The sequence below is a fragment of the Varanus komodoensis genome, unplaced genomic scaffold, assembly GCF_004798865.1.
Source record: "Varanus komodoensis strain SLA01 unplaced genomic scaffold, ASM479886v1 scaffold60, whole genome shotgun sequence".
NCBI lineage: Eukaryota > Metazoa > Chordata > Lepidosauria > Squamata > Varanidae > Varanus > Varanus komodoensis.
Genome location: NW_025336223.1, coordinates 4,056,693 through 4,066,328, shown reverse-complemented (window position 1 = coordinate 4,066,328; position 9,636 = coordinate 4,056,693). Strand labels below are relative to the sequence as shown.

The following is a 9,636-nucleotide window of genomic DNA, read 5'->3' as shown; positions in this document are numbered from 1 at the left end:
TGCTAGGCACCCTAAGTTAATAAATATAGGAAACAATGAATTCAGGGGCAGACAATGCTCAGGGCTGTCATGGGTGGGCCATTTTGGAAGGCTTTCATTCACTGGGTCGCCATAAGTTGGAAACAACTTGCTGGCACTTCACAACAATGCTCAAAGCAGAGAAGCAGAAGCAGAGCCATTTCAAACCAAGCAATGCATTCATGCGCATTTTATTTTAAAGCACAAGCAAATGGTTTGCAAAGCTTACTGTGGATAAAAGCCAAAACATTTGGTTAAAGTCTTTAGGACACAAAATGTTGCAGTTGTAAATGCAAGGCCAGCAGTCAAAAAAGAAACAGCATCTGCAACTTGTCATCCAGCTTCCCCATGGACAGTTTCTCCCGCAGTGCTTCAATCATTCATTTTCCTTTCCAGAGATTTTACAGTATTCTGCTTTTTACCTCCTTAACGGCTTTCTATGTTAAGTAAAACAATGGACACAGGACTGGGAAAACACAAGGAGGTTTCAGGAGAATGACTATCGACCCCTCATAAATGTAAATGCCTGGAGCACAGCAATTCTGCAGCCTGGTCTAGAAGCATCCTAATCATCATCATAATCACATTGCATTTCTATACCGCCCATGGCCAAAGCTCTCTGGGTGGTTCACAACATTTAAGTCACCCATCCAGACTTCAGCCCTGCTTAGCCTCCAAGATTAGGCTTGAGTCAGGCACTTCAGGTTATACAGAAGCTTATATGCTAGTGCAGAGGGTTGTTTTTTGGCCGGCTCTTTTTTTTTTTTTTTTAAGTTTGGGGGTGGGCATCTTGCAGTGCACTGCCACCTCCACTACACCAGGCACACAGAATCAAATGCACACTGGCCTAAGGGAACCCAATTCTGTCCGGAACGAAGACTCTCCCTGCACATCAATTTCCCAGCAGTATCAGCTTATGCTAGAAAACAGGGCATGTGAAGAGAATAACATTAAGAGGGTGAGAATAAGACCTCCTTCTCCCAGTGATCTGGACCCTGATGGTGTGAGTCAGTCTGTGGGTACGGGTGTGGATGCACATATGTGTGGGTGCGTGCATGCTCACATGGCCTCCGGCACTTGTCACATGCCCCCCAGGGGCTGGCCTTGTTTCAGGTATCTAAACTAAATAGGTTGCAAAGTTCAAAGGGGGAGCATAAGAAGACAACAACAGAGCATATAAACATAGGAGAAAACCCCAAACCTGTGACATTAGGCTGTGGAGCACCTTCTAGGGCTCCCACTCAAAAGTGCAGTGTCACTGTGCCACCTCTCCTTAACAGATTTTTGTTGAAGGAAGGAAGGAAGGAAGGAAGGAAGGAAGGAAGGAAGGAAGGAAGGTGGTAGATAACCCCAAGAGGGTCACTAAGGGAAGATGACTGTAAAATTCCATAAATAAGGCAGGGTGACTACAAGATACAAAGACTTGCCTGGAAGCACCTTAGGGATGGGCAAAAGATAGAATGGGATGTACTAACAAGTATCTAACAAGTCTTACCCTCACTGTAAATTACACTACTGAAAAGAAGAGAGTTTGGGGTAACCAGAAATGAAGTTTTTGAAAGGAAGAATTGGATTTCAGTTCAGTTCGAACTCTGCTCTAAGAATTCTTTCATTTTAAATGTATAGGCCCCAGTTAATGGAACTTATAGTTCTGGTTAAAAATGGAAGCCAACATCCACTCCACTCCATACATTAGACAACAGCAGCCAGGGAACTGCTTCTATTTTGCATGACTGTACTGAGGAAAGGGAATTGTCTGAACATTGCTCAGTACTTTGCATTTCAGCAACGCTACAGTTAAAGGTCTATCTAACCATCTGTAGCTATATGGACCTTTCCTTCTTTGGGGGAGGGTTAAGGTATATGACTGGGAGTTTGCCAGGGCATAGAAATGATACATGCATTGCTATATCATTCCTATGATCATATTATTTCCAAAGATGGGAAAAAGTCAAAATTTCTGAAATGTCTGAAATGCTTTTCAAAAGTATGGAATCATTCTCACTTTTCTTTGTTCTAAAATCCTTGATACATCTCGGTTTCATCTCTTTTTTACTCTGCTTACTATTCAGAATTCCTCACATGTACTTTTAATAATGTCTATTAGTTCACAACGTTGCTAGTCCAATAGATCAACAATTATTATATTTCAGAGTCTTGAACGGAGTTGTTCAAATATACCTTAGAGGGGGCAAAGGGCAAACCTTCACAAGGGAGGATGCAGTTCTGATTTGGTAACTGTTTGGCTCCTGGCTTCACACGTGACGCCTGGTAAGATTTGTTTCCCGTTACCCGAGTCTGGATTGTTCCCATTTCAGAGTCCCACGTTTGCCCCTTGCTCAGCTTCTTTAAAGTATTTCGGAAGCCCTCTGTGTTGAAGTAGTAGATCAGGGGGTCCAGAGTGCAGTTCATACTGGCCAACAGCACCGTGACCACAAGGGCCTGGCGCACGGAATCCCGCATGAACGGGGTAGTCCTGATCACATTGGCTTTCATCATTCCATACACTGCCAGTATGATGTTATACGGTACAAAGCAGATAATAAAGATGACCAGGTTGACCACAAGCATACGGATTGTCTTCTTTTGGCGCAGCGTCTGCGTCCCAGAAGACTGGCACAGCTTCTGAAAAATTCGGACTGAGCAGTATGTCACAGAGGTCAGAGGCAGGAGAAAACCAAGGATTTCTGCTAGAATGACAAGAGGAAAAAGCCCCTTCTTCCACAGGTCATTACTGAAGCTTTCAAAGCACAGAGTGATGTTCTTATTTTGTTTGTGACAAGAAGTCGTTTTGTGGACACCAGCAACTGGAATGGAGCCGATCAAGATAAGCACCCAGATGACAAGGCACAGCAGCCGGGCCACCTTGGGGCGTCGGAAGTGACGGCAGCGTAGTGGATAGACAATAGCAACAAAGCGGTCCAGGTTGATGCACATTAGGAAGAGGCAGCTACCATACATGTTTATCTGGAAGACAGAGCCAGAGACCTGGCAAAGAAGGGTTCCAAAGGGCCACTCCCCTCCAGAGTAGAAGTAAATACGGAGGGGCAAAGATACTGTGAAGAGAAAGTCACTCACAGCCAAATTGAACATGTAGATGCTCACCACTGACTTGAGTTTTAGATACTTCAGGAAAATCCAAAGTGCAGCAATATTGAGTAGCAAACCTGCTGTAAAGATTAGGCTGTACCCAACCAGATGCAGTCGGTGATTGGCACTGTGATCCTTGCATGGCTCGAAACTAGCATTGGCCCCTGACATGCCTGTGAATCACTCGAGGGCTTCAGCGGTGCCATCCAGAATGCGAGGAGAAACAGAGGAAGGAGAGGGGCATCTCCTGCATCTCCTGACTGGTGCGCATCACTTCACTTCTTAATTCACTTTTTAATCCAGCTGCTGTTAGATTCCTACTTGTACCTCCAGGCTTTGGAAACCATAGGAGATGTGAAAATTTAAGTGTCTGTGCTATTCTTGATCACTGAATAATAAACCTAGAGGGAAATTAGAAAAGCCAGTTTTTAATTGTAGCATACTCACGAAGACAATGAGAAATGCAACCGGAGGGAGGGAGGGAGCGAGGGAAGGGGGGACCAATGAGTGGGGGCAAAATGCTTACAGGAAGGGAGGAAAAGGCAACAGAGAGCAAACATGTCAAAATAGCAGAGTATAACAGTTACTAAATATTAAGAAAAATATATAAGTTTCTTCAGATTTTCCTGTATTTCCTGTATTTTTCTACTCATAAGAACTACATCTGATATACATTAACAAAAACAATACAGTTTTTAGAGGGACTGGATTTGAACAGAGAAAAGACCTGGGTGGGGTGGCTAGCTCTCTTCTGTGCTTCTCATTAAACTTTTGCAGAAAAATTGTTTTCAGTTCTGTTATCCTACCTGTGGAATTTCCAACCTAAGAAGACTGCCTTTTCTAGCCAAGTCTGTGGGGCCCTTTAGAAACCATTCTGTACGGAACAGCTTTTATAACCCCTGGAACCTGGTAGTGGCACAACGTCAAGAGTCATCCTGGCTTTGGGACCCTTGTCTGTAGGCTAGCTGCCTGGCAGTTTCCTTTTGATGTGCAGCTTTAAATACTGCATGTTGCTGTTCCTTCTAGCATTTTTCACTAACAAGAGTTGATTTGGCAGCCAGAACTTTTAATAAAAAGTAATTTTATAAAGAAGCACACTAAGAATTCACAAGGGGACAACCTACTTGTGAAGCAGCTTCTGTCTTTTGCAGATGTAAAGCAGAATATAGAGAAAAAGTTGAAGCTTCTAGGCTGCAGGGAGTGGATGGCAGTGTTTTAATGTTCTTTGTCATGTCATTTCCTGTTTGTTGTTGTTAGGTCTTTGCTTTCTGTATGAAAAGATTAATATACAGTGAACTTATTTTAAAAGGCTTTTATAAAAATTAAAATGGTGTGATTCCTCTGTGTCTTAATGAAAAGCAATCCATATGTAAAGGCAGGAAAATGTGGCTCCTTTCACAGAGGCTGCTTCAGACTTTACATTTCATAAGTGCTTCCCTGTGAAATTTCAAGTCAACACCCTAAAAAGTATTTAACATAAATATATAACTAAATGTGGCAAGCATGACAATGCAGTTAACTGGTCAGAGAGGTGTGTTTATCCACAGTGCCCCATTGAGTGAAAACCTGCCCTAGAAAAGGCCCTGCTTTCAGTTGATGAGGAGCCCTGAGTAATACAGGGAACAGACCTACCATCTCCTGAAAGCTGCAGCTCTTTTGAACACAGTCTGCACATTTTCAGATAATTCTCCTAGGCCACAAAGACAAAATGTGGCTTAAGTTAACACGCATGCACGGGGGGTGGGGGGGTGGGGAGGGAATTAAACAGAAACCCTATGCTCTGGGTGCTGTTAGTCAGGCCCTTGGCCCAGCTAGCCTAGGCCTGCTAGCCCAGGGTGGCAGCAACTCTGCACGGCTTCTGGAAAGAAGGTATTCCCAGCTCCCACTAGATATGTCAGTGATCTAAGTTGGGCCTTTTAGAAACCATCTATTACTAAGGCAGAGCCATCCACTTAAATTAAGGAAGATATTTCAAAAATCTCAGTTACGTCTCTCTAAGGCTGACACATTTTGAGCCAACTTTTTGAGGCTTTGCACAATAAACATCTCCACCCTTTCTTCTATCCTGTGGGGTTGGTGGAGGGAGGCTCCTGATGCTACAAAGCCCTTGATGTTGCTGTTGTTGTATATATGTTTATGCAGCAGCGTTAGGGTAGCTAAACCAATTCCAAAGAAGACGTGGCTAGCTGTACTTTTTATACTGATATGGAATTTTGTTGGTGGGTTTCCACACCCGGGATGACAAGCTGCACTTGAAGAAATTCTCTTCCACATTGCCATTCAGCAAGGGACAGCAGGGCTATTCTGAGCAGGCTGACTCAGAAGGCATTTCCAGTGAGTTCCATGTAAGTATGCATGTAAGAATGCATAGGATGGCAACCTTAAAAGGTTATTTTGTTGTGCTTCTCCAGGGTCAAATAAATGGACTGGCTTTAGAGTTACAACCATTCCTCCGCTTACACTCCAGTTTCTTGGTGAATTACTTACTGTTTACTTGCCAGCCCCCAAACACACAGCAGACATTATATGAGTAAGGGCATCCTCTGCGGGAACCATTTTGTGGTGGTGCCCAGAAGATCCTCAAATTCTCTAAAAGGTCCACTGGTCCAAACTTGAACAGCTCTGTCTTAAATGAAGCACTGCTTTCTTACTCTGCCATTAATTACTGTAAAGAGCTAATGGCACATTGTACTGGGGTGTGCAAGTTGCCTGTTGAACTTTACTCTGACCATTATCAGCGCTGGCTGAGGTTCATGGAAGTTGGAGTCCCGCCACACCTAGAGGGCCACAAGTGCTTCAACCCTGCATTATGCACTAATGAGCCCTACAGTCAGAAATTTTGAGGTGCATGGAAGTACCCTGGCAGAAGAAAATGATAAATGCAAAGGAAACAGAATTTAAATACAGGCAGTCTCCAAGTTACAAATGTCTGAGTTACGAACAACCCGTACTTACAAATGAACGGCCATAAAGCCTATTAATTTTTTTAAAGTACTGCAGAAAATTGTCATTACCAGAGAGAGAGAGAGGAAGCAAAAGGGGAGCGAGGCAGGCCACCAAAGCAGGTCTTTCTGCCTTGCCCATCTGGAGAGGGAAATCTCTCTGGCCTTTTCTTGCTGCAAAGAGGAGGCCCTGGTGAGTTTGGGGCAGGGGGAGGCTGGAGATATTCACATATTTTGAATAATGGTAGTGTTATAATCTAAAGAGGCTACCCCTGTAAGATCATCAGATTCAGAGGCAAAAAGTACCTAAGCATACCCCTATTCCACATGTACAAGCAGCATAACATCTCAACTGGTAACACATAAATGTCTGGAACAGCCACTTCTTTGACTAGGAAAATTACACAATGTATTGTTTTCTCTTGTTAGGAAGGTACTTTCTGTGATCTGATATGTCCTCACTCAAATAGTATTTTACACATTGAAAAATAAACAGAAAATATTTCAAAACATAACAGCATTAGCACTGACATTTGGTAAAGGTAAGATAATGTTCTTGAATTTCCCATGTTCCTTTGACTTTCCAGTGATTAGGTCTACAAGACTTAGCCTGATTTAGTAACAGCCCCTTTCCCAGGGAATGCTGGGTGCCGTATTTTTGCAATGGAATTGTTTAACCAAAGGCTTTCATCCCAAATGCAGTCCTGATTGACATTTCTGATATGAAATTAAATAAGAGTGCCGGTAACAAGCAAAAAATGCTTACACTGTAGCAGCTGAGGGTTAGAATGAAGCCTCTGATCCATAGCCGTATCTGTCATCAGTTCAAAGAACCCACAGTCTAGCCGTTTTTTCTAGAGTAAAATTAGATGATAATCAGGAGTTATGCGAACTGGTGTGTACAATGGAATGCAGCTGTAGAATGGCGCCAATTTAGTGGAAGGACAAATGTTTAAAATATAAGATTATACCTAAAGCTGCAAGGTTTGCTCAGGAGAACCTCTTTACTAATTTTACTAATTCATATGGTGTTAATCAAGAAGTGAGTCATGGGGTTTCTTCATCAGATGATGCAGGGAGTTTTTAATTAGACAAGCTGGGAGGATGAAAGCCAAAGCAAGCTTCTTTGTCATGTTTTCTCCCCGATTTTTGAGAGAAGGAACAGGACATGAAAGAGGCACCTATTGAAAGATGCACAACTCCATGAGAGGCACCCAATTGCTTCAGGAAAGGCACTCCTCATTACCAAGGGGAACAAATGCCTTCACATCACATGATCAGCCACATGAGTTCTCAGCTATCCTAGAAATAAAAAATATGAATTTCTTCCAGTTTTTGTGTACTTCCCTTTTGAAGTACTTTCACTCCCTGCTCTGTTACTGCTATGATTTCATGGACAGCTGAAAGAGTGCATTTGTACATTTGTGAAAGAACAATGGCAACAATAACAACAACTATGAACAGAAATGAACAATTTTCAAGTGATGAAACAAAACGGTGGCAAACTAGTGATGGAAGTGCCACTTGGACATAAGAACATAAGAACATAGGAAAAGCCATGCTGGATCACACCAAGGTTCATCTAGTCCAATGTTCTATACACACGGTGGCAAACCAGCTGCTCACAGGATCAGGATTCTGTGCAAGACCTCCACCTGCTCAAGCTCCTCAGCAATTAGCGTGTGCAGGCAGGCCACTGCTAGTAGCCATTGATAGCCGCCCCCCTCATGAATCTGTCTAATCCTTTTTAAAAGCCCTCCAGATTGGCAGCCATCACTGCTTCCTGTGACGGCAAATTTTATAGTTTAACTATAAAACTATACTTATTGTGTGAATAAGTATGTCCTTTTATCTATCCTAAACCTCCCACCAGTCAACTTTATGGGATGCCCCAGGTACAATTGTTATGGGCGAGAGAGAGAAGCGTCTCCCTCTCTACTTTCGCCACACCATCCATTATTTTAACATCTCTATCATGTCTGCCTTTAACTTGCCTTTTTTCTGAGCCGAAGAGTCCCTGTTGTAGCCACTCCTCATAAGGGAGCTGCTCCTGCCCCTTGATTTTGTTACCTTTCTTTTTCCAACTCAGTAATGTCCCTTTTGAGGTAAGGCAACCAGAGCTGAACACAATATTCCAAGAGTATTGTCCACCAAAGAATTGTATAAGGGAAGTAAGATTTTGACAGTTCTATTTCTATTCTGTTCCTAGCTATGCCTAGCATGGAGTTTGCCTTCTTCACAGCAGCAGACATTTTCATGCAATGTTTCTCTGGGTTTGGACAATAACACCAACCCTTTGTGGATCAAACAATCATAAGGATAAGCCATGGATTGTCTAGGTGGTTTGTTGCTGAAAAATAAGCCATTTTGCTGGAAGCAGTCTGGGTTTGGAAAACACAACCATCCAGCATGGCCATTTAGTTATCCATGAAGGGCTGTTGCGTCGTGCAAACCAGGTCATTGAGTAATCATCACAGCTCACTTTCCCAAACCCTAACCCTTTTAGTCTATGATACTCTAAGGCAAACGTGAGTTTAGCCACATTTCATCCTGTAAATTAACTCCTGTGCGCATTGCACTCATCCCAATGCATCTACAACCAGCAGACATCTAGAGTTGCTAATCTCATTTACTCGTATCTGCCCTTTAGCCTTTAATAGCAGCTTGAATTAGCAAGGAAAGTTTTTCAGCTCATGGGGTTAAATATGATCATGCTAGCAGACCAAGCCAGTTTTCTCCTGGTTAGGTTTTTAGTTTTATGTATTTTAGAGCCACCCCTGCAGCCCCTGATCTCTTGGCAGTCACATTGAGATATCAAAGATCTGCCACAACTACCATTTTCCAGCACCAGAATCTGATCCTTTCTCCATCCTCCATCCATTCCATCTGTTTTACCTCTGTCCTTCCATAGATTTGGCGGCGTTACAAGCGTCTAGAGTCCTCTGCTTAACAGTTACGACAACTGAAGGGATTCCAGCTCAACAGCAGCAGATCGGAAGCTGCATAGGTGAGGCAGGAATCTAGCAGCCACAGAGGTCCGTCCAGACTACTGCTTTCATTCACTCTGATGGTTTCCATTTCTCCCTGGAGGAGTATTGCTGTTGCTGTTTCTTCCACCCAGTGTTTCCATTGTCTCTCTGTGATACAACTTGGCACTGACAAGACATGAACTTTGGTTTCAAGAGCTGATAAGCCACACTAGGCACCTCATAAATGTAAAAGCAAATGCAAGACTGGAGAAGCAGCAACATTCTTTGCTTGCTGAAACGGTTTTGTGTTGTGAATATGACAAATAAGGAAATGAACTAGTTCTTTGCACTTCCTGTAGACATCTACTTACTTTGCAAATAGTAAAAAAGAACACAGGCTACATTAGAGAAATTAATCATTATCCTGAAAGACATCAGAATATTTGCTGGGGGGTGGGGGGGTGTCACTCTGGGCATGTTACTCCAAGCCTGCAGCATTCATTCTGGCTCAGCTCTTTAAGATCTTCCAGATATGCTTAAAAGGTGGTGCTTTTGACCCTAAATCTGCAAAGTTTTGGGTATGGAATATCTTAGAGACTGCCTGCCTGCCTGCCTGC

General features: G+C 43.0%; 1 protein-coding gene across 3 annotated transcripts; it reads right to left on the bottom strand.

Moving 5' to 3' along the window:
* Window positions 1-254: 254 nt before the first annotated feature.
* Window positions 255-9,270, bottom strand: LPAR5 (lysophosphatidic acid receptor 5). 3 transcript variants are annotated; one of them, XM_044449789.1, is made up of 4 exons: window positions 8,946-9,270; window positions 6,817-6,904; window positions 4,233-4,376; window positions 255-3,509 (listed from the first exon to the last, which is right to left on the bottom strand). In XM_044449789.1, the coding sequence occupies exon 4, from the start codon at window positions 3,277-3,279 to the stop codon at window positions 2,161-2,163; it is 1,119 nt and encodes a 372-aa protein (XP_044305724.1). In that variant the 5' UTR covers window positions 3,280-3,509; window positions 4,233-4,376; window positions 6,817-6,904; window positions 8,946-9,270; the 3' UTR covers window positions 255-2,160. The 3 variants fall into 3 exon arrangements, with proteins under 3 accessions (XP_044305724.1, XP_044305725.1, XP_044305726.1); XM_044449790.1 differs by lacking the exon at window positions 4,233-4,376; XM_044449791.1 differs by lacking the exons at window positions 4,233-4,376; window positions 6,817-6,904.
* Between the last annotated feature and the right edge of the window lie 366 nt (window positions 9,271-9,636).